The following is a 23,199-nucleotide window of genomic DNA, read 5'->3' as shown; positions in this document are numbered from 1 at the left end:
TTTTTAAAGAGCAGGGTGGGATTTTTAAACAGAAACCTAGCAATTCACACCCCTAACCAAACAGCAATGAAATTGGTCAAATTAAATTTCGGTTTGGTCAGTTTAAATCCATTTTTCTAGGGTTTCGTCCTAAGACATTTTCTGACACATTTCCTGTTTCTCACTGCTTAGGAAATGGGCTTATAAATCTTAAACTTTAAATAATTAGAACTTCAGCATTCAGACAAACCTAGCTAAGTTTGGTCAAATTAAATTCCTAATAATGAAGTCTCAGCACTAATTAATCATGTTTACGGTATCAAATAAACATCTCATACCCCAGGCAAAATAAATTGGGAGCTATGCCTCCTTTATCTACAGGTTTCGGGGTACAGATCTCTATTAAATGTGGGCTATCATTATTTTGTGTGCACCCCCTCTGGTCATTTAGCAGAATACCTGCTCCCTTATATATGAGTAAAAATGGCCAGAGAGTCAGAATTCATAAAATTCAAATATTCTCAGTGATTTTAGCCAAGGCAGACTAAACTCTCTGCCCCCCTCATGTATGGGAAAATGGCTCTTATAGGGAAGGTCAATTTTGTATGTGTGTGCTTAAACTTTAAAACTTAAATAATAGGTGAAATGGTAAAACTTAGATAATCACTCCTTTAAAAAAAACAAAACACAACACTCTCCTCTTAACTCGGAAAGCTGGGCTGAATTTCAACCCACCACCACACCAGGATTTAAAAATTACCCTACAATGCTTGCAGACACATGGCCTTCCACATAGCTATAAAGTGGGAGTTGAAAGAAGGACCCTGAGGTCATCCAGTCCAACCCCCTAAATTACAGGGTTCACAAGTTTTGTACTACCTCGTTGTTGTTGTTGTTGTTGTTGTTGTTGTTGTTGTTTTAAGGCTTAAGGCTGATGAAAATCAGACACTGCAGTTTATCTTGTAAAACTTAAGACTTCTGCAGCAGGAAAATTGTGTATTGCACCCTCTTTTACTCTTTGGAGGGGGGGGGGGAAATGGCCTTCTACAGTCTCTTTAAAACAACAAATCTTTACACACCACTTCCACCCATTCCAATATTTGCCATGTTTTTGGGTTGATCAAGCCCTCACATTTTTTTTTTTTTTTTTTTAAACTGTGCACCCTTAAGAAGCTATGGCCAATTTCTAAGGCTGACAAACTCAAAAGGAGAACCTGGGCAAACTCCGATTTGGGGACCAGAAAGAGACAGAAACTGAAGGGGCATTTTCCAAGAAAAGGGCTAGTTAATCCTGGCTGATCTTACAGACTGATATTGGGAGCCTTACAATAACCCTTCTGTCCAACCAAATCAAAGTTAAAACTGGACTCAGATAGACAATTGCTGGCTATGGAAGCTTCTACCCTTAATAACACTTTTCCTAGAAGGAACACCATATTCTCATAGGCATGTAGTCATAACAATTCCTCAGAACAACAGCAACCACATTTCTCTCTCAAAGGGGAACCTACCTAAGGCTTAATGAAATTACAGGCGCTGCAGTTTAGCTTGCGAGAGCAGTTATACTCAACTTGGCTGTCTGCAGCAGAAACATTAGGCTAAATTCACAGCACATTCCAAAGTAGACTAGAACACAATAGTAGACTAGCTCTCATAAACTTACGTTGCAACTAAACATTTCTCATTAGGTACAGATTTCTTTCCTGTTTAGTTGCAAAAGGAAGGGGGGGAATCCCCCTCTCAGAACACAGTCAAACCCCTTCAGGGGATTTTCCTACCACTTGGAGAGACACTTTTGGAGCCTCTCTTGAATAATAAATATTTGCTCACACCTCAGTTTTATATTCAATAATAATAATAAGTTATTATTTACATCCCACCCATCTGGCTGAGTCTCCCCAGCCACTCTGGGTGGCTCCTAATCGAGGGTTAAAACATATCATGTTTAAGTTGATCAGGTCCAAATAGTTTCTTTAAACTAAAAATTTGAAGCAAGCTTGCAGTTTTAAATTATGCACACTTAAGAAGGGCAGTCTGATGGCCAGTTTTAAAACACAACTCTCTTAAGATCTCTAACATACATGCTCTCAGACTGGATTTTTGTAATTGTTTCTGGTTTTCTCTGGCCCTTTTAAGATCACTGAAATTACATAAGGAAAACAAAATGACAGAGACACAACAGACTCACATACACATAACAGACAACATGTAACATGTAAAAGAAAACTTAACAACTAAACCTATCAACTAAACTTCCGTGTACACCTCAACAACCGTCTGGTTCCCTCCCCAGACCTCTTCTTCCTTATTCCTTTTCCCAGGGGTGCAATCTACCACTCTGCCTTGTCCTGCCCCTCAGGCCAAGCTCTCCCTCCTGGCAACCTCCTACCTATTGTCACAAACTTGAGAAAAGGGGGGACACCCTACTGAACGCCCACTCAATGTGGTGCCAGATCGGGTGGCCCCTGGATAGAAGACAGTCCTTCCAACCCCTTCTGTCGACAGGACACCCGTTTGCAGGGAGGTGGTTGTTTAGGCCGTCCTCCCCGACTTATTCTTCGGGCTCCACACCGATAAGGCAGGCAGAAGTATGAAAAAGAACTCTGACCCCTTGCTTTCGATAAGGTGCCCACAGCGGTGAGGTGGTTGTTTAGGCCGTCCTCCCCGTCTTACGTTCGGGCCCAGTCTCGGTGCGGCTGGCCAGAGAATTTGAGAGAAAGTAATAGAGCTCAGAACTCCCCTGTCGAGTTGAGCAAAGGTCCACAGGCTTTGTGGTCTGGACCAAGAGAAAGGCAAGAAGTAATAACAGGTAAGAGGGCAGAGAATTCGTTGCCAGGAGTCACCACCCCTCTCCCACCAGTGCACTGGGTTTTTCCCTTTAACCTATACTCACGCGTCCTGCGCTGGGATCCCGGGATCAATGAATAAGCCGGCTGGATCTTGTCTTTGCTCCCCGGCTGGCTCCTTAGAGACTTGCAAATTACCGCCCCTGAAGATGGCCGGGGGTCCAAAAGATCTTCCCAGGCAAATGGCCTGGTGCCGGCTGAAGATTTCAGGGCCCCCAGTCAGCAACATGGGAGAACCGCAAGTCCCGGCTTTCGGCACCAACTGTTATGGAAAAAATCCCAGGTGTGGAACTGCCCAGCCACCTGGCCCTTAGGGATAGGCCCACTGGTTTCTGCGGAGTTAAATAAAAGAAGTCCAGCCACTGGAGCAAGGACAAGACAGGGTTTATTGCGCAATAGGTTACAGTCAAACTGCACACCCAGAACAGTGTTACAAGCACTTTTAAAACTCCTATCATATCCCAGAATACAGTTTGGAAACATCATCACTACATCATCACTACCTCACAAAAGGGAAGGGTTATACATGATTTGCATATAGGAAAAACAGGAAAGACAAGATTAGCATATGGGGGAAACAGAGCAATATCAGGGAGATAGCCCTGAGAAGTGTGAATGGGTGTTAAGTATTGGCAAGGATACCTTGAGCACTTATCTGGGAGAGAACAATGGGATTCTGGTTGAGGGATATTAGCCTGAAACACCCAGAGATTACCTGCTGAGGCATTTCCCTGTGTACGTGGTCTCTCGCCTACTGGATCATGGCAGAGAGATGGGTCCCCTTAAGGGCATCACTCCATACCCCAAATGAGTTTACTCAGGAGGAGACTTTGCTTAGGTGACCCCCCCCCCATAATTTCCGTATCAGTGTCCTGATTTTTTTTTTTACCCGATAGAATTAACCTGCTTCCTCTTGTCCATAGATGAGCAGAGACAGCGCATCCCAGTGACAGGGCATGTTGCCTCTCAGTGTGGCTTCACCAGTGGCACAGACTTGTATGGCAACCCTGAGATAAGAGTTTCCTTTCTGGCCTGCTCGGTCCGCAATTCGGTAAGCGGCTGCTGCACTTTCTTGTCAATGATGTCTTTGTAAACTTGTTTAAAAAGCAAACTGGCATGCTTAAATCTTGCGACAGCTGGGGCATAACGAGTGGTGCGGGATACATAACGCACTTTATTTTTATTTTATTTTTAAAAATCTTATTCCGCTGCTTCCCAGGCAGGCGGTCTCAAATTCAGTCTGCCCCTGCCTGGATGGCAGGCAGGAAAACTCTTGTTACAGGACCGGCTATGCTGCTAAATCCTTCGGAAGGGGCAGGGGTCATGCGATCATGGCAAAATAGGAGAGGGAAGAGAGGGAGGTGCCTTATTCAGAGTCAGACCGTTGGTCCATCTAACACAGTGTTGTCGACACTGACTGGCAGCAGGAAATGGGCAGGACTTGGGCTTCATCCTGGTGCCAAATGCCAGCAGGCAGGAGAGAATCTGTGCACCTCTGAACCTGCCATGTGATTTGTCCCCCTTTCCCATCTGTTAAGCCAAGGTCAGGGCCAGGGTCCAAATGCGGCCCTCTAATCCTTTATCTGCCCCTTGGGACTCCCCAGAGCACCACCACAGATCAGCCATTTTTAAGGAGCATTCTTGCCTGGCTGAAATGTGCTTAAACTTTGTAATGTGTCTTCCTGGATGGAGGAACAAGAGTGTGGGTCCTTGTGGCCTGCTGTACAAAGGTAAAATTTACATTTGTAACCAGGGATTTTTTCAGGGAGAACTCGCTGGAACTCAGTTTTGGCACTTCTCAGGTGGGTGCCATTGCCATTCTAAGAGAAAGAGGTGTTCATGGTGAGTTTCGGTACCTCTTTCTCTAGAAAAATAACACAGAAACTTAATAACAATTATAAAAAACACACGGCAGTGCCCACAATGGTGATTTTGTCGTTCATGCGGAGATAAAAAGTTCAAGAGTTTTAGGCCACATTCACACCATACAAGTTGAGTACTATAATAACACTTTAAATAGTCGTGGTTTCACCCACAGAATTCTGGGAGTTGTAGTTCCCTTCACAGAGCTACCATTCCCAGAGTTTCCTGTGAAGAGGTTCTGACTGTTAAACCGCTTTGGGAATTGTAGTATTTTGAGGGGATGAGGGGTCCCCTAAAAACTCTCAGCACCCTTAACAAACTACAGCTCCCAGAATTATTTGGGGGAAATTGTGTCCATTTAAAATGGTATCAGCGCGCTTTGAATGTTATGGTATGGATGCAGCCTGGGGCAGGCGAATGCTACTGAGGGGACGAAGTGGAGGAGAAAATGAGATTTCCTTTCTGTCCAGTTTGACCAGGAGTTCAGCCTCCAGCTCCAGGTGGAGGTAACCAGCCCAGCAAACTTGACGGCCACTTACGACGTCTTTATGAACTGCCCCCTTGGTGCCCCATGGAGCCCCCGCGAGATCGTCTGTGAGGAAAACTACATGGAGGTGAGTGGAGGTGGAAGGGAAACCTGCGTCCTTTTCGCCTATCAAAGCAGGTTTGGCAGGAACCCGAAAACATGGGGGTGTCCTGGGGAGATGGTGTCGGAAATGCACAGCGAGGTAACAAATGCCCCAACTGCCTGCAATCAGGAAAGAGAAATGGCATGCAAGGTGATGCAGAGACAACCACTGGGGACATTTAGAAGTTGTCCTAAGGTAAAGGTAAAGGGACCCCAACCATTAGGTCCAGTCGTGGACGACTCTGGGGTTGCGGCGTCCATCTCGCTTTACTGGCAGAGGGAGCCGGCGTACAGCTTCCAGGTCATGTGGCCAGAATGACTAACCAGAATGGCGAACCAGAGCAGCACACGGAAACGCCGTTTATGTGGAAAGCCCTTTTTGGGGAAATTTTGGTTGGGCCCAGTTCACAGCAAGCGGCTTTTCCAAGGTACATAGTTGGCTGAGAACTTATTTAAAGAGGACTGTTGGGTGATTTAAGAGCTTCCAGGTCATGTGGCCAGCATGACAAAGCAGCTTCTGGCGAACCAGAGCAGCACACGGAAACGCTGTTTACCTTCCCACCGGAGTGGTACCTATTTATCTACTTGCACTTTGACGTGCTTTCAAACTGCTGGGTTGGCAGGAGCAGGGACCGAGCAACGGGAGCTCACCCCGTTGTGGGGATTCGAACCACTGACCTACTGATTGGCAAGCCCTAGGCTCTGTGGTTTAACCCACAGCGCCACCCGCGTCACCTAACATGTCCTAACAACATGCAAATCTATCTACTTTTTTACCTTGGCTATGCTGGGGGTCTTTCTAGACGAGAGAGAGAGAGAGAGAGAGAGAGAGAGAGAGAGAGAGAGAGAGAGAGAAGCGGGATCAGGTTAACTAATTTACTGATGAATTAATATTGAGTGAAGATCGCTTTTGAGTGGCCAACTATTGAGCTGGCTCCCTTGCTCCTATCCATTTTTATTGATAGTTTTAAGTATTTCAAGGACAAAGCTCTTGCATAAGGTAATTAGAAATGCAGTATATTTTATTTCAATGAACAGTCATGTAAAGCAGCAGCTTAAGCGCAATGCACAGGCTTGCAACATACCACTGTGAGCTTCTTGCTGCCATTTTAAGAAAAAGCATTTCAACCTAGGAAAAAAGGGTTCCCCACCCCCAGACCCTTTTGTAAGCCTGTAGCAAAGTAACTGTGTGCAAATCACTTGAGAGGAAGTTCACGCTCCTTAGTCTGTACAGCCCTTGTACAACTCGGAGAACGAAACTGGATAGCTCAGTTGGTTAGTGTGGTGCTAATAATGCCAAGTTTGCAGGTTTGATCCCTTTATGGGACAACTGCATGTTTCTGCTTTGCAGTACAGGGGGCTGGATAAGCCGATTCTCAGGCCCCCTTCCAACTCTACAATTCTATGAAAACTGGAATTGGTTGGCTCTTCTATCATTGGTTCTGGCTTCTCCTATTCTTGGCCTCCCTGCTTTCTGCTCTTCTGGTCCCAGTGGGCATCAGCAACCACTGAATATGGGGCCACCACTGAGAAGGTCTCACCTCCTGCCTGCCAAGCTGCTTGATCTTGCATTTGGGCTTATGAGCAGGGCAAAACTATTCATAAAAGTACAGGCAGGGGATGTGTTAGCGAAGGCAATCTTTCAGATCTAGAGAAGAGTGGTGCTGCAAAACCTCTCCCAGATCTGAGCATCTCTGTCGTGGCTCTTGGGAACTGCACACTGAGAGCGCCAGACCGGGTGCTTTTATGGACCAACGCAGGGCTGTTGTTGCAGGTCTCCGTCCGACGGGCAGTCCCAGGAGCAGCTAGCGAGGCTCTGAATGAAGACTGGATTGCAGTGTGGCCTGTGGTAAGGATTTTGAGGGACAAAGGGGGCGGTGGAAGATATTCTTGATAAGAGGGAAGTAGGAGGAGAAGGCTGGATGGATCTCTTCAGGGAAGTCAATAATGAGCTAGTGTTGTCCAGAGTCAGCCCTACCATTAGACCAAGTGAGGTAGCTGCTCTTTCAGGCAGCAGATGCGGAGAATGTTTGCAAAGTATTGGAGGACAGAGCTCTCTGTGTGTGCCAGGCTGTTGGCCGCTCACCCTCTCTAAGCCAGTTTTGATGCCCTCTGGGACAGTGAATGGCTCTGTCCTTTCCCCAGCCCAGCTGAACAGTCAACCTGGTCAGCTTCTGTGGGGAGGGCAGTATCTTGTTTTCTGACTTAGGCACCAAAACGGCCTGCCTTGGCTCTCTCCCATTGGGTATGGGGGGGGACCCTTGAGATGTTGGACTACAAGTCCCATCATCCTTCACCATTGGCCAAGCTAGCTGAACCTCATGGGAGTTGTGGCTAGCACCCGTCTGTTTCGAGAGACAATGGAGTGCGCCTCTGGGGGTGAAGGCCAACTACTGCATTAGCAACACCAAAGTGACCTCCCCGGGGTACCTGCCCCAGCCTAGAGGGCCCTGTGTGTCATTGGGAAGGCAAGTGGGTTGACTCCAGTCTCTGTTTAAACACTCGCCTTGTGGGTTTGCCTTTTGTAGGCCCAAGGGGCTGTGAACCAGGTGTGGCAGGTGGCTTTCCACTATCAGAACGGCTCCCTGCAGAACATGATGGCCACCGAAGCGCACGCCTTGGGCTACGGCGTCAACACCACGGCTACCCGCGTCCTTTTCCGCACACCCTACGGCACCCAGCAGACCGAAGTCTCCCTGGTAAGGAGAAAGAGAGAGAAAACGCCTGTGTCTGTGTTGGGAAGGATTAATGGCTACCAGCCATACTGCCTAACTATGGTGTGGTGCTCAGTGCTTGGTGCCGGAAGTGGGATGGCTTTCCTGCATGCAGAACATGGCAGCGTGGTGTAGTGGTTAAGAGCAGTGGACTCATAATCTGGTGAACCGGGTTCGCGTCCCCTCTCCTCCACATGCAGCTGCTGGGTGACCTTGAGCTAGTCACATTTGAAGTCTCTCAGCCCCACTCACCTCACAGAGTGTTTGTTGTGGGGGAGGAAGGGAAAGGAGAATGTTAGCCGCTTTGAGACTCCTTAGGGTAGTGATAAGGCACGATATCAAATCCAAACTCTTTTTCTTCCCTTCTCTTCTTAGTGAAAAGAACCAGACTAGCTCAGATACCCTTGCCCTCTGGGGCACTGCAGTGCGCGTTCCTAGTTAAATAATTTCCCACTTAACTTGCATCAGCGGTGCACTCGCAAAAGTGTGCAGCCAGTGCTCTATAGCACTTTGGTTTTTTCCCACAAAACGAAACAAGAACACCCGTTTAAAGAAGATTGGAAAACATTTATTGAACATATGGGAAATAACCGTATACAGCTGAAAACGCTGGCAGCATTAAGATAAATTCAACAGTTTTTGATGGATGCAATCATGGAATACTGAAGGGTATCGTTTTTGTAAAATATGCAGGGACTCGTGATATGCTAAATGAAACATGGAAAGAGAAGGGAAGTCGTTGATATCTTAAGCATGTAAAATGAGTATTTTAAATTCTAAAACAGAAAACTTAATAAAAATTATATAAAGCATTTTGGGGGTTTTAAGGGAGTCCAGACAATTATCAGATCTGGGATGTTCTGCCTGTGGCCATCCAAACATTGCTGGACTACAACTCCGCTCATCCCTGGCTATTGGACGTGCTTGCTGGGGCTGATGGGAGTTGCAGTTCAGTCGTGTCCAGAGGGCTGCAGGTTCCCCAGCTGTGCTGCCAATTAAGAACTTGGCACCTGGAGAGCCATGGGTTGTTTAAAGCCATTTTTTTAATGTTGGATTTTAATGCTGCAACCCACCCTGGGACTGGGGAATGAGGAAGATAATAATGACACATGAAGTCCTTCCCTAATGGTTTCGCTGCCTGCCTGGCCTGCTAGGTTTCAGTGCTGGAGCTTTAACCATACATCCTTACTGTCCATTTCCTTTGCAGGTAGAGGGCCTGGAAGTGGAGGTGGCAAGGGCCACAGTCTTTTACAAGCAGGCCTGGATGATCATCATGGTAGACACTGCTCTTGCCTGTCCCATTAGTGAGTCTCTCTGCTTTTGCATTGCCTTCAACATTTAACACTGGGACTTAGCCAGGGGCCGGATTTGGCCCTCTAGGCCAGGCATAGGGAACCTTCGGCTCTCCAGATGTTTTGGCCTACAACTCCCATGATCCCTAGCTAACAGGACCAGTGGTCAGGGATGATGGGAATTGTAGTCCAAAACATCTGGAGAGCCGAAGGTTCCCTATGCCTGCTCTAGGCCTTCCTACCTGGCCCTTGGGGGATTCTTTGCAGGTCATGCCCCTCTCACCAGTTGCCTCATAAGTTTTTTCCAGGATGGGAAGTATCCTTGAGCAGTGATGCCTCTTGTTTGCCTGCTGCTATGGAGATATATGTGCGCCTGTAAATCTCTGTGTGTGTGGCAAAAAACAGTTATACTTGCTGCTGCTCCTAGTCCTGTCTCTGGCTCCACCCCCCCACAATATGGCCCCCAGAAGGCTATCCATAACGGAATGCGGTCCTTGGGCCGAAAGAAATTGCCCAGCTCTGATTTAACGGATTAAAAGTGACGGCACTCTTTTTCAATAGACTTGTCCCTATTCTTAATGTCTGGCATTGATTCCAGAGCATTTACCTCTCCTTTACTTGCTGCTGAAGATTCTTATTTTGCTATGACTATGTGCTCCGTCTGCAGTGGCAGCAAAAGGTCCTTTCTTTGCATCAAAATATGCGTGCAATGGATACGGGGACAGTGAAATCCATTTGGATAGTAGAGCTGAAGGCTGTTGGCTGAGCTGTGTGAGCAAATTCCCCACAAGATCACACAGCCTGGAGGACTGACCATGCTAGCAATTTCCCCCAAGGCAAACTCGCTCTGCACAGCAGATGATCTGAAGAAAGCAGGCTCATTGTTTCCTAAACTCAGGTCTCCAGCTGTTTTTGGACTACAACTCCCATCATCCCTAGCTAGCAGGACCAGTGGTCAGGGATGATGGGAATTGTGGTCCAAAAACAGCTTTTTGGGAAACCCTGTTTTAAAGCATCATGCGGGGTTCTTTGGAAACCCTGTGGGGTGCTTTGAAGTCCCAATTTTGGGGGACTTCTAAGTGTCAAATCACCTGACTTCATTGTGACACCAGGTGATTGAGAGGTCCCTCCCACCTGTCGAATTTGGCTCACGTGGCTAGTGTCTGATCCAGATATAGCCTGCAAACCCAAAACGGTTTCCTACTCCTGCTCAAAAAGTCTTGCGCCCAGATGAGCCTTGTACTCGCCATGTCCTAGAAGGAAATTCCAGTTTCTTAATGCCAAATCTTTTTAAGAGTACTATAGGAGACGTCTTTGTTGATCGCTTCATGATGTGATGCAGTGCCCAATAACAAGGGGAATGTCACTGTCTCTTGCAGATCTCCCTATTTTCACCACCACCACCTTAAGGTGGGGGACCCCCCGGATCTTGCCGTCCCTGGTGAGATCCCCGCATCTGTACAGAGATGAAGCTGCTGAGATGGGCTTGGACGGGCGTGTGATTGACGCAGCCACCATCCTGGCGAATGGATACAGCTTCCTGGCGGACACCAAATTCGTCAGCATCACAGTGCCCATTGGGGCCGCAGGAGGTCTCATGGAGGTCAGTATCTGCTGTGTTTTGGAAAGGGCTATAGCTCAGTGTTAGAGCATCTGAAGGTCGCAGGTTCAATCCCTGGCATCTCCCTTTTGCAGAAGAAATAACCTTTTGGGAAATTGGAGAATTTACTGTATATTCTGGTGTATAAGACTACTTTTTAATCCAGGAAAATCTTCTCAAAAGTCGGGGGGTCGTCTTATATGCCGGGTGGAGAATCTGCGGTCGAGTATATCTCAAACTCTATATTTTAACTGGGAAAGTTGGGGGTCGTCTTATATGCCAGAAAATATGGTACTATTTTTGGCACAGCCCTAGCTAATATTCTTCCAATGAAAGAAATCTGGCTGCCTTCCAAGGAAGACTTCTTTTTGCCCTTACTCCATTTCTTATACTTTCTTTCACCATTAGAAAGTTTATCCTAATGTCTGGCTGCGATCTATCTTCAGATGGTGAGTGTGGAGGTTAATAGACTCAGGGGTGGGGGGATTAATGCTAGGGTTGCTTGTAAAGAAATTTGGGGCAGTGAAAGGAAGACAGGAAAGCAGCCTTATGCAGAGCTGGTACCAGGCTCCATCAAGTTTAATATTGTTCCCACTGACTGGCAGCAGCATCCTCTCTAATGTTTCAAGCAGGAGACATTTTTAACATTCCTCCTCCCACTTTTTGCTTCCAGAGCGACGTGATTGACAACCGCTATGGCACCACCTACAGCATAAACCTGCTGTTGGACCGCAGGTGGCAGGGAGACGAGAGTGACCGGACTCGCCACCGCAGCCTCAAGGCCATCCGCACGCCGTTTGCTCCTCATGCACCTGTGCTGACTGACAGTAAGCTCAGGCCTTGTTCTTCCTTCCTCTCGGAGCTTGAAATACGCCCCTGTCTGGGCAAGAGAAATCGCATTCGCATCTGAAATCCTATTTTGCGTCCTAGCAAGCTGAACGTTGGCTTAGCCCATCCATCTCGCCCTTCTTTGCATCCTGGTCCTTTGCTTGTCCACTTTTGTCTTTTAAATTTTTTATTTTTTAAAAAGCACCACATGAAATGAATGCACCCATCCGTACTCAGATGTCCTTTTTATTGTGCATTCGTGACGATCCGCACTCGTGACAGCACCGGGGCGGTTATACTCGAGCCCATGTTGTTCGCACCTGCAAAAGCCTGAGGGCAGACATGACGTTTATAAGCCATGCTATGAAGCCCTGTGGGGTTGTAGTCAGTGTTAGCCCTACTCAGGGTAAACCCATTGAAATGAATGGCTGTGGCTCACATAAGTCCATTAATTCCAGTGGGGCAACACTAACTTAGGTGGAAACAACCCTATTGGTGGAGCTGAAAATAATGCCAGTATATTTCACAACTAGCACACCACCTGAAGTATATTTTGCTCTTGGAGGCTTAGTTTGGTCAGAATTGAGTATACAGGTCTACAGTTAATGCTAAATACTTCTGGTAAATGAGCCACCATAGCTGCTGTGGAAATTTGTGTACCAAACTTTATAGACTCGTCTACCCCTGTACTGTCTGAGACCAAAGGGGCACATTGGTTGCTAGATGTGATTTTTTTTTAAACAGCTCTCCTACCCCACAATACGTAGAATATTCGGGGGGGGACCCCCAACATTGAACATTGTGGTACAAAGAATGGGCCTTGGCAAGGTTTCTAGAATATTCCCAGCCAACATGGCGCCCATCCTGACTTCAACTCCTATTGGTTCTGAGGACTGGCCATGCTGATGGGAGTCAAACACATCTGAAGAGGCGCCATGTTGGCTACCATTGGTCATAGGCCCTTGCGAACATCCATTCTTTCGAGGGAAGCGGAGCCGTGGGGGACAATTTTGCCCAGTGTTAGAAACTGAGATAAGGCAGCTAGGCGTTAAATGGCACCTTAAACCTAGGTTATGGGCGCAACAACGGAATATCTAGGCACACTTTTTAATATATATAACAAAGCTGAAAATGTATGAACTGCAGCTAAAATACTGCGTTCATTTTTCACATGGTCTAGTCCTTCCCCTGCTCCCCACCCCTCCTGATATTCTGAAGAGGGTCTCTTCTCCAGTCTTCAGAAAGTAGCTGGAAGTGGAGAGACAGAAAAAGCTCCTCCTTTCCTTCCACTCGGCAGTTTTAATCTGAAATCTTAGGCGCAGCACTGCACCTAGAGCTCAGAAACTGCTTGCGCTAATGAGATTCCCTGTCGCAAAACGCGCCTAGGACAATGGGAGTTTCGAACGCTGCTTTTGTCTCCGCCTTAGCTGACGCCACCTGCTACCCAACGCACCATCTCTCTTCCAGACACAGTCGCCGAGAGAGGTTACTTTGACATCAGCCTGGGCAACTTCCTCCTAGACTTGGAGCTGGTCACCATCGCGGTTGGCGGGAAGCCCTTAACGTCCGCAGAGCTCAAAGGGCATGGTTTCGGCCTGGGCGAAGCCCCCAACCCCAACAACACGAGGGTCTTCATCCTGCAGGTCCCTTTCACTGACCCTCTGGTGGAGCAGGAGGTAGGGGCCTAACTTGCGGTCAGCTTTGAAGGATTGTTTCTGTTACACAGGCACCGGGGTGGGGGTGGAGTGTAGTTTTCAGAGGCCATGATGCTAGTCCTCATTGCTTGAGCAGGGAAATTACGCTCTTGTCATTTGAAAGACTAGAATGTATGTGTTTGCTAGGCTTTCGAGGTGAGGCGTAGAAGTTCCTCCATTCAGGGAAGGTAGTCAAAGACCTGTTTACATTTACTTTGGGCTCTTGTCCTTTAGCATTCTCCTTCTGAGTTATCTGAGTAAACTTCGCCTTGGTACAGCAGCTTAGTTTCTACTACCCCCACCTGTCCTCTATCCAGGAAAGCAGAATTTAAGTACAGGATATTCCAGCCAGAACAAAAGCGCTTGGGGTATAAGGCCTGTGAAGGATGTGGCATGGGGATTGCTAAGGGCCACGTTCGGCCCCTGGGGACCTGAGGTTCCCACCCCTTTTCTAGAATATCTTACATTTCTTACTTCTCCATCACACAAGCAAACAAGAGACCTTCCCAGTTGTAATTTGGCTATCCATAACCATAGCAGGTAAAACACTATTTTAAAAAAGAAGTTAAGCCAACTATATTATTTACAAGTCGGCTTATGGGCCAAAGAACTGTTTAAACAAACATGTATTTGCCTGGTAGCAGAAGACACAGGGAAAGGTCCTAAGTCAGTGGCAGAGTAACTGTTTTTCATGCAGAAGGTCCCTGGTTCGAATCCTGGCATCTCCAGGTAGGGCCCTTCCTGAAACCCTCGAGAGCTACTGCCAGTCAGTTTAGACAGTATTGAGCTGGATGGAACCATGGTGTGACTCGGTATAAGGCGACTTCCTATGACTCAGCTAGCAAAGCCTCTCATGGCAAGGAGTTTCAGAGCCTGAGAATAGCCACCGAGGGGGTCCTCTCTTGAGTTCCTGCCAAATGAGCCTCAGATGTTGGTGGGAGAGGCAATATTATTATTTATTAAAAAGAGGGCCTTCTCCCAAGCAGCTTAAACCCAGGCAGGCTCCTATGGGAGAACACGGTCTTCCGAATAACCTGTTCTCAAATTGTGTTTGTAGAGCTCACAACCCACACTCTGAATCATGCCTGGGAACTGGCCAGTAGTCGTTGAGGCTACTGTAGCAAGCAAATCACATACCTCGGGTTGCATTCGCTTCGGGTTGCGAACGCGGCAAACCCAGAAGTGTTTACTTCCGTGTTTCACCAGACGAGCATGCGCAGAAAGTGTTCTGCGTAGTTCGCGCATGCGCAGAAATGCGATATCGCCGCTCGGGTTACGGACTTTTCGGGGTGCGAACGGCACCCCGGAACAGATCGGGTCCGTAACCCGATGTACCACTGTAGTGTACAGTCATACCTCTGCTCCCGAATGCCTTGGGAGCCGAACGTTCCGGCTCCCAAATGATCGAAAACTGGAAGTGATTGTTCCGGTTTTCTAACGTTCTTTCAGAAGCGGAACATCCGACAGGGCTTCCGCAGCTTCCGATTGGCTGCAGGAACTTCCTGCAGCCAATCGGGAGCCACACTTTGGAAGTCGAACTGACTTCCGGAACGGATTTTGTTTGACTTCCGAGGAACGACTGTACTGCCTATAAAACCAGCCCGGGTCAATATTTTGGCTGCATCGTTCTGCGCCACCTGAAGTTTCAGAGCGCCCTTCGAAGGTGTACCCATATAGAGTGCATCGCAGTTAAAAAAAAAATAGTGTCATGCTGATAACAAGCTGGATGGAGAGAATGATGGAATATTCTACTTTGTAACCTTTGGGGTGGTGTAGGGGCTTCCAGCTTTCATTGTGCTGTGAATGGGCCCTTCTATTCTCCAGTACCTGTATGGCAACATCAGAAGATACACCCTGAGGCTAGAGTACACCTTCAACCTAGTCTCAAAAGGCAAGCCTTTCACCTACCCTGCGGTAATCGAATGTGACGTCACTGATGTTGGTGAGTCTGCTTGAGTAGGGTGGGATTGGGATTTGAAGTGTCTGTCTTTCAAAGCATTTTTAAATATTATACATGGGAAGGAATTTAGTGTAGCTCAGTGAATCTATTATGATTGCCTATCAAGTGTAAATTACATCTGTACAGACCTTCTTAGAAATAAGCAGTGCCGGATTTATGTATAAGCTAAACAAGCTATAGCTCAGGGCCCCACTCTCTTGGGGGCCCCCAAAAAAGTTAAAGGGAAAAAACCTGGATGTACATTTCCAAAATACAAGATAAAAAACAAATAAAATGGCTTTAGATACATGCGCGACATTAGGTTCATAAATTACCATATAACATACAGTGGTACCTTGGGTTACATACGCTTCAGGTTACATACGCTTCAGGTTACATACTCCGCTAACCCAGAAATAACGCTTCAGGTTAATAACTTTGCTTCAGGAAAAGAACAGAAATCGTGCTGTGGTGGCGCAGCGGGAGGCCCCATTAGCTAAAGTGGTGCTTCAGGTTAAGAACAGTTTCAGGTTAAGAACGGACCTCCGGAACGAATTAAGTACGTAACCAGAAGTACCACTGTATATTCAACACAAAAAGCAGTGACAATTTGTTGTTGACAAAGGACAGCTGGACATACAAAGGGCCCCATTACCTTCAGTAGCTTAGGGCCTCATCAAACCTAAATCCGGCCCTAGAAATAAGCAATAGTTTGGAAAGATTCACACCATATGTCGGAAGCACATTTCAAGCATGTGGTTTCCTCCCCAAAAAATATTTGGAACTGTAGCTCACCCTCTCCCAGAGCTACATTTCCCAGCATCCTTAAGGAACTACAGTTCCCAGGATTCTATGTGGGATCCTTTAAATGTATAGTGAAAGCCTTGTTCTCTCATATGAAACCTTTTTGTTTTTAAGTTTGTGCTTATGTTTTATGTCCTTGAATTAAGAATAGGGGCCTCTGGCCTCCTCACCTTGCAGAACTGCTCTTAAGTTATTTCATGCAGGTGTGCCAAAAAAAACCCCACAACATAATTGCAAGCATTATAATAGATTAGGGATACCCAACATGGTGCTCTCTAGATTTTGAACGCTCCTCAGCCAGCATGAATGATGGTCTGGAAGCACGGGAGCTGGCATGGACAGCATCTTGAGGGCGTCTATGTTGCCTATCACTGAAAGAGACCGCAGAGATTCCTAATGAAATGTCTGGAATCTCTGGAGAAGACGGCCTCTCTTGCAAGTAAAGCTCAAAACAAAATAATTCCTTCCAGTAGCACCTCAGAGACCAACTAAGTTTGTTCTTGGTATGAGCTTTCGTGTGCATGCACACCTCTTCAAAACTGTGTGTTTTTAGAGAGGCTGTGCCTTGTAACGTCTTCTGTATACGTAGCAAGATATATTTGGTGATGCCCTCTCCCTCACCCACCATCCTTCAGTTCTTCCGACCTTCGAGGGCTTCTGTGAGACGGGGAGGATTGGACTGGTAATGACCCGTGGAAACTTGGATCGCTACTGGGTCCCGTACGTGGGGAATTTGCAGCTGACAAATGAATTGGCCGCATCGCAGAACTACACTCTGCAGGACGACGGCAGATACTATTACCTCTCTGTGCCCTTTTTGGCATCTGGCTTGGTGTATGAGGTAGGCCTGAGCTGGGGAAGGCTCCTGTCGCCACTTTTGGCCTTGAGTTGACGCGGTAGCCGACCCGATCGGATATGTGTGACGTGAGTTTGTGTGTGTTGCCACAGGATATCTCCCTCCAAGGACTAACTGCCCGGCTCGACTTTACCCTGAGGGACAACAAGACATCGGCGACACTGATAGCGTTCCCTGTTGGCTGTATTTTCCCTACTGGAAAACTGCTTGGTAAGGAATTTGGCCTGGCGGTTCCATTTGGTATAGAGTAAGACGCGGGTGGCGCTGTGGGTTAAACCAGAAGGTTGGCAGTTCGAATCCCCTCAACAGGGTGAGCTCCTGTTGCTCGGTCACATCACCTGCCCACCTAGCAATTCGAAAGCACATCATAGTGCAAGTAGATAAATAGGTACCACTCCGGTGGGAAGGTAAACGGCGTTTCTGTGCACTGCTCTGCCAGAAGCGGCTTAGTCATGCTGGCCACATGACCCGGAAGCAGTACGTCGGCTCCCTCGGCCCATAAAGTGAGATGAGCGCCGCAACCCCAGAGTCGTCTGCGACGGGACCTAATGGTCAGGGGTCCCTTTACCTTTAAGACTTGTTTGGCAACCTATTTCAACCCAAGGCCCACATTCCCTAATAGGCAGCCCTCGGAAGGGGGGTGGGCATGTAGCAGGCAAGGCCAGAGGCAAAAATGGAGAGATTTCAGCTATGTTACGAGGGTGGAATTGAGACTTCTTGTAGAAAGTGATGAACAATAATTTTGGAGAAGGACTTTAGCTTGGTAGTAGAGCTGTTGCTCTGTATGCAGCAGGGCCAGGGAGCGGGGTTCTGCCCCCGCCACCCCCCATTTGAAGTCGGCCCCACATAATGTCCTCTTCTGGGGGAGGGTATATTTACCCAGGATTTCCCCCCCCCCAAAAAAAGCTTTAGGTGTCCTGGCTACACCCATGCTGGGTAACATGGTGCCCTCTGTGAGGCCAAAATTTGACACACACGCCCAGCCCTCATGCCACCTTCCCAAAGGCCAGGTAAAGGAGGTGTCTTCTGGCGGTTCCCCCATTGCGAGAAGTGAGGTTACAGGGAACCAGGCAGAGGGCCTTCTCGGTAGTGACACCCGCCCCGTAGAATGTCCTCTCATCAGATGTCAAGGAATCAACTATCTGACTTTTAGAAGACATCTGAAGGCAGCCCTGTTTAGATAAATTTTTAATGTTTGGTGTTTTATTGCGTTTTTAATATTTTGTTGGAAGCCGCCCAGAGTGGCTGGGGAAACCTAGCTAGATGGGCAGGGTATAAATATATTTATTATTTTATTTTATTTTATTTTATTTATTATGAAGGAGGCACAAGGCTCTGGCAGGGTCCTAGAGCTCTTCCACCTCTGACCCAAAGCTGGGCAAGCGCTAACTAAGATTTGGGAAGGAGACAGGAGGACTCTAGGACCCTGCCTGAGCCCTCATGCCTCCCCGCCAAAGCCAGACACACATTAGGCTTTGGCAAGCAGTTTGGAAGGCACCTACTTGTCAGCTGTGCAGGGGAACTACCCTAAATCTGCCTCTATGTGCAGACTCCTGCCTGAAACTCTGGGGAACTGCTGCCAGTCAGTGTTGACAATGCTAAGTCAGATGGACCCAATGGTCTGATTCAGTAAAAGGCAGCTTGCTGCATTTTCTCTTTCTCCCTGCAGTGTGTTTCCCCAATGGAACCATAATGGCCACGGTCCTCGGCCTGGACACGAAGCCGGCTTTGGACCCCAGGAAAACCCACCTACGGGACAAGAATTGTGGCCCAGTGGCTGCTGATGAGTCCAAGGCCCTCTTCTCTTTCCCAGTGGCTTCTTGTGGCACCACGAGGAGGGTAGGTAGCTCCCAGGACGAGGGAGCACACAAACCACCTGCTCCTGACAGAACTCTACAGCTTTGGGCAAATGCTGAAGACACACTTGGGCCGGAGACACTTGAGACATGCGGATTCAAGATTCCCCACCCTATTCCTGTCACTGTAGTCCGTGTAAACTGCTTTTAATTCTGAATTTTAAATGGTTGTCACCTGCCCTGGGACCCACTAGTGGAGGGCAAGTAACAAATTTAGTAGCAAAACAGTATTTAGTAATAATGCTATTTAGCAGTAACAGTATTATTAACCACTGTTGGGGCAGCTCCTCTAGCACCTTCCTTGGGGCTGCTAAAGACCAATAATGGCGGCAGTAGCAAAAGAGGCACAGGCCAAGGAAAACACATACCATTGGCTCCCATTTGGCCTGGGAGAGCTCTCGTCATTCTTCGTTTTATCGAATGGTTTTAGTGTAAACTGCCTTGGCTGGCAGAAAGGTGGCTTATGAGTTCAACAACAACAACAACAATAAAATTACGTACAGTCAAGAGGCCAGGTTGTAAAGAGGTGCGTCTTCAGATGGAAACAACATAATGAAGCTGCCAGACGCACCTCTGTAAGGGAGACGATTCTGCAAATCTGGGGGCTGCCACACCACAGACAATGCCCCCCTTCCCCAACTACGGAGCCCCCCCACACACACACTGAATTTCTTCTCCGCCCTTCAGTTTGACGGTAGCTACTTGGTGTACGAGAACGAAGTGACCTTCAGGAGAGAGTTGATTCCGGAAGCAAGTCCAGTTATAACCAGGGACTCCCAGTACAGGTGAGGCCGCTCTGCGGTTAAAATGTTCCAGGAGAGATGCTGTCCTTTTCCTCTTCCTCTTTTTCCGCTGGCACTGGAATAGACCACGTGACTTGTATAAGAGTACAGGTCTGGCTTTTCTCTCCAGGCTGACCCTGCGCTGCCGTTACCCCCTCAACGACGTGCTCCGGGTGTGGGCCCGCCAACTGCAGGGGGGGCAGGTGACACCTCGACCCTACGCTCTTGAAGCCAAAGGTAAGCGGGTCCCTCACGCTGTTGGCATGTGCTTCCCGGATCGGGCATGCATACTGCCTAACCGGGAGAATTTTTTCTCCCTCCGTTGTAATGCAAGAACTTGGTGGCATCACAGCGAACGCAAATTCGTGGAGGGATGTGGCTGCCCGTTTGCTACTCGCCACAATGGCTGTGTTCTGCCTCCACTGTCAGTGTGACTTAGAAACTCTGTAAACCTGTTGCTGGGAAGTGCAGTTGGAGAGAATGTTGCTGTGCTCATATCCTGCTTTTGGGGCTTCCTGTGGGCATCTGGGTGGCCTCTGTGAGAACGGGGTGCTTGGTATATTATATATAGTATGGTGAACTCACGAGCAGGATTTCAGCTATAAGCCACAGAAGTAATTGGGTTGTAATACTGTAGTTATAGGACCCAGGTGGCGCTGTGGGTTAAACCAGAGTCTAGGGCTTGCTGATCAGAAGGTCGGCGGTTCGAATCCCTGCCACGGGGTGAGCTCCCGTTGCTTGGTCCCAGCTCCTGCCCACCTAGCAGCTCGAAAGCACGTCAAAGTGCAAGTAGATAAATAGGTACCGCTCCGGTGGGAAGGTAAACGGCATTTCCGTGCTACTCTGGTTCGCCAGAAGCGGCTTTGTCATGCTGGCCACATGACCCGGAAGCTGTCTGCGGACAAACGGCGGCTCCCTCGGCCTATAGAGCGAGATGAGCACCGCAACCCCAGAGTCGGACACGACTGGACCTGATGGTCAGGGGTCCCTTTACCTTTACCTTACTGTGGTTATGATTTAATAGACAGAAGGATGCAGCAGAAGAGGAGAAACAACAACTCCATGGAAAACAGGTTGCGAAGTCGACAAAAAGAAAAGTTGAAATTGTTTTGATTGTACATGTTAAAAATGTTGAAACTTAATAAAATGTAATTGAAAAAGAGAACAAGATGCTTGACCTGATAATGCCTTTGGCCAACTCCTAAGGGTTAAGGTACCTTCGCCCCCCCCCAAATAATATTTGAGAGGGCTGCGCCTCCCCCAAAATGGATGGGCATTGCCATTCAAATGGTGAGTGTGTGCTGTGTCTTGTGATTATGTGGGGTGGGGCTTACCTACCCCCCCATATTTTATTCAACTTGGCACCCCTGGACTTGAAAAGGGCTGTTTTCAGTTCCCAGAGAGATATAGGACAACCTTTCTGCCTCTCCACTTCTTGAAAGCATGTTGTTGTTGTTGTTGTTCAGTCGTTCAGTCGTGTCCGACTCTTCGTGACCCCATGGACCAGAGCACGCCAGGCACGCCTATCCTTCACTGCCTCCCGCAGTTTGGCCAAACTCATGTTAGTAGCTTCGAGAACACTGTCCAACCATCTCATCCTCTGTCGTCCCCTTCTCCTTGTGCCCTCCATCTTTCCCAACATCAGGGTCTTTTCTAGGGAGTCTTCTCTTCTCATGAGGTGGCCAAAGTACTGGAGCCTCAACTTCAGGATCTGTCCTTCTAGTGAGCACTCAGGGCTGATTTCTTTGAGAATGGATAGGTTTGATCTTCTTGCAGTCCATGGGACTCTCAAGAGTCTCCTCCAGCACCATAATTCAAAAGCATCAATTCTTCGGCGATCAGCCTTCTTTATGGTCCAGCTCTCACTTCCGTACATTACTACTGGAAAAACCATAGCTTTAACTATACGGACCTTTGTCGGCAAGGTGATGTCTTTGCTTTTTAAGATGTTGTCTAGGTTTGTCATTGCTTTTCTCCCAAGAAGCAGGCGTCTTCTAATTTCGTGACTGCTGTCACCATCTGCAGTGATCATGGAACCCAAGAAAGTGAAATCTCTCACTGCCTCCATTTCTTCCTTGAAAGCATGGCTTCTGCTCAAATAATGATCCCATTTCTAAGGACCCCAAAGTGTTATGCTAGAACAGGGGTCAGCAAATGTTTTCAGCAGGCGGCTGGTCCACTGTCCCTGAGACCTAATAATAATAAATAATATTTTATTTATACCCCGCACATCTGGCTGGGTTTCCCCAGCCACTCTGGGCGGCTTCCAACAGAATGTTAAAATACAATAATCCATTAAACATTAAAAGCTTCCCTAAGCAGGGCTGCTTTCAGATGTCTTCCAAAAGTCTGGTAGTTGTTTTTCTCTTTGACATCTGGTGGGAGGGCGTTCCACAGACCTTGTGGGGGGCAGGGCTATATTTGGGGGGGGGGATGAACGAATTCCTATGCCCCACAAATAACCCAGAGATGCATTTTAAATAAAAGGACACATTCTACTCATGTAAAATCACACTGATTCTCGGACTGTCTGTGGGCCGGATTTGAAGGCGATTGGGCCGGATCCGGCCCCCGGGCCTTAGTTTGCCTACCCATGTGCTAGAATTTAATGTGGACACATGTGGTGGGTGTAGGAACAACTCCATTTTGTGTTCCTCTTGTGTAATGTTTGATTGCTTCCTAACAACTGGGGTGTGCCTCCCTTTCAGCATATCAGCGGAAGAGGTCTGCAAATCACCATGCTGCATCCCAGATAGCAGGCCGCTCTACATCAGGTAAAGCCTCGACCATCATCTCAACTTGTGGGATGCCACTTTGATAGGAATAAGTATCTGGTCTTCAGTAGCCCAGATATCCCAGCAGGGACTGTGTGTTGTGGGAGGAGGGAGGTTGGTAACTTTGGGTAGATATCAAGGACTCAGGCTATGTGTAGAGAAGAAGGTGGGATGGGGAGGGGGGTTGGTATCTTCAGGCAGATACCAAGCGTCCCAACTGGCAGCTAGAGCTCTATGCTGCGGGTGACACTCATTTGTCCCATGGGCTGCTGAAATTTTGAACCAGCCTTGTCTGCAGGTGCTTGACTTAAAATCATGGCATGTTGAAAATCTGCTTCTACAAAAATAGAATAAAAACACACTCCGAAAACCCGCCACTATGGTCACCCCCAAAGGTAAAGTAAATGCTAATAATACAACCTGGAATTGATGTCATATAAACTTTGGGGAGCTCATGTTTCATGATAGTTCATTGGGGAGGGAACAGAACTCAGTGGTGTAGTAGAGAAACAGACTTTGCATGAACGATGGTCCCAAGCAGGTTCAATCTCTGGTCTCTGTCTGCATTTAAAGTTTGGAGGATCAGGTGATGATTGCAGAGATCCTCTGCCCTAAGATGAGCTGCTGGTAGTAGGACCTGACAACACTAGGCTAAGATGAACAAATAGTCTGACTTCAAGTATAATAAGACCACTTGCTGTGTTCTTAGGGCAGAGCCTCTGCGGCCCCGAGTCAGCTCAGTAG

At 47.7% G+C, this 23,199-nt stretch overlaps 1 protein-coding gene across 1 annotated transcript in view; it reads left to right on the top strand.

The window, feature by feature from the left end:
• Nucleotides 1-23,199, top strand: part of LOC117059252 — a 31,095-nt gene that overhangs the window by 7,707 nt on the left and 189 nt on the right. Inside the window, exons 4-18 of the mRNA XM_033170857.1 lie at nt 3,749-3,876; nt 5,159-5,302; nt 7,091-7,165; nt 7,845-8,015; nt 9,238-9,334; nt 10,702-10,925; nt 11,596-11,749; nt 13,218-13,426; nt 15,269-15,386; nt 16,823-17,028; nt 17,136-17,253; nt 18,713-18,882; nt 19,587-19,684; nt 19,812-19,918; nt 22,390-22,455. Coding sequence (XP_033026748.1) covers nt 3,749-3,876; nt 5,159-5,302; nt 7,091-7,165; nt 7,845-8,015; nt 9,238-9,334; nt 10,702-10,925; nt 11,596-11,749; nt 13,218-13,426; nt 15,269-15,386; nt 16,823-17,028; nt 17,136-17,253; nt 18,713-18,882; nt 19,587-19,684; nt 19,812-19,918; nt 22,390-22,455 — 2,085 coding nt within the window. The remainder of the gene's footprint in view (nt 1-3,748; nt 3,877-5,158; nt 5,303-7,090; nt 7,166-7,844; nt 8,016-9,237; nt 9,335-10,701; nt 10,926-11,595; nt 11,750-13,217; nt 13,427-15,268; nt 15,387-16,822; nt 17,029-17,135; nt 17,254-18,712; nt 18,883-19,586; nt 19,685-19,811; nt 19,919-22,389; nt 22,456-23,199) is intronic.

This window comes from Lacerta agilis, chromosome 14 (assembly GCF_009819535.1).
Source record: "Lacerta agilis isolate rLacAgi1 chromosome 14, rLacAgi1.pri, whole genome shotgun sequence".
NCBI lineage: Eukaryota > Metazoa > Chordata > Lepidosauria > Squamata > Lacertidae > Lacerta > Lacerta agilis.
Note: the sequence above shows the minus strand (reverse complement) of the source record. Positions and strands in the feature narration are given on the sequence as shown.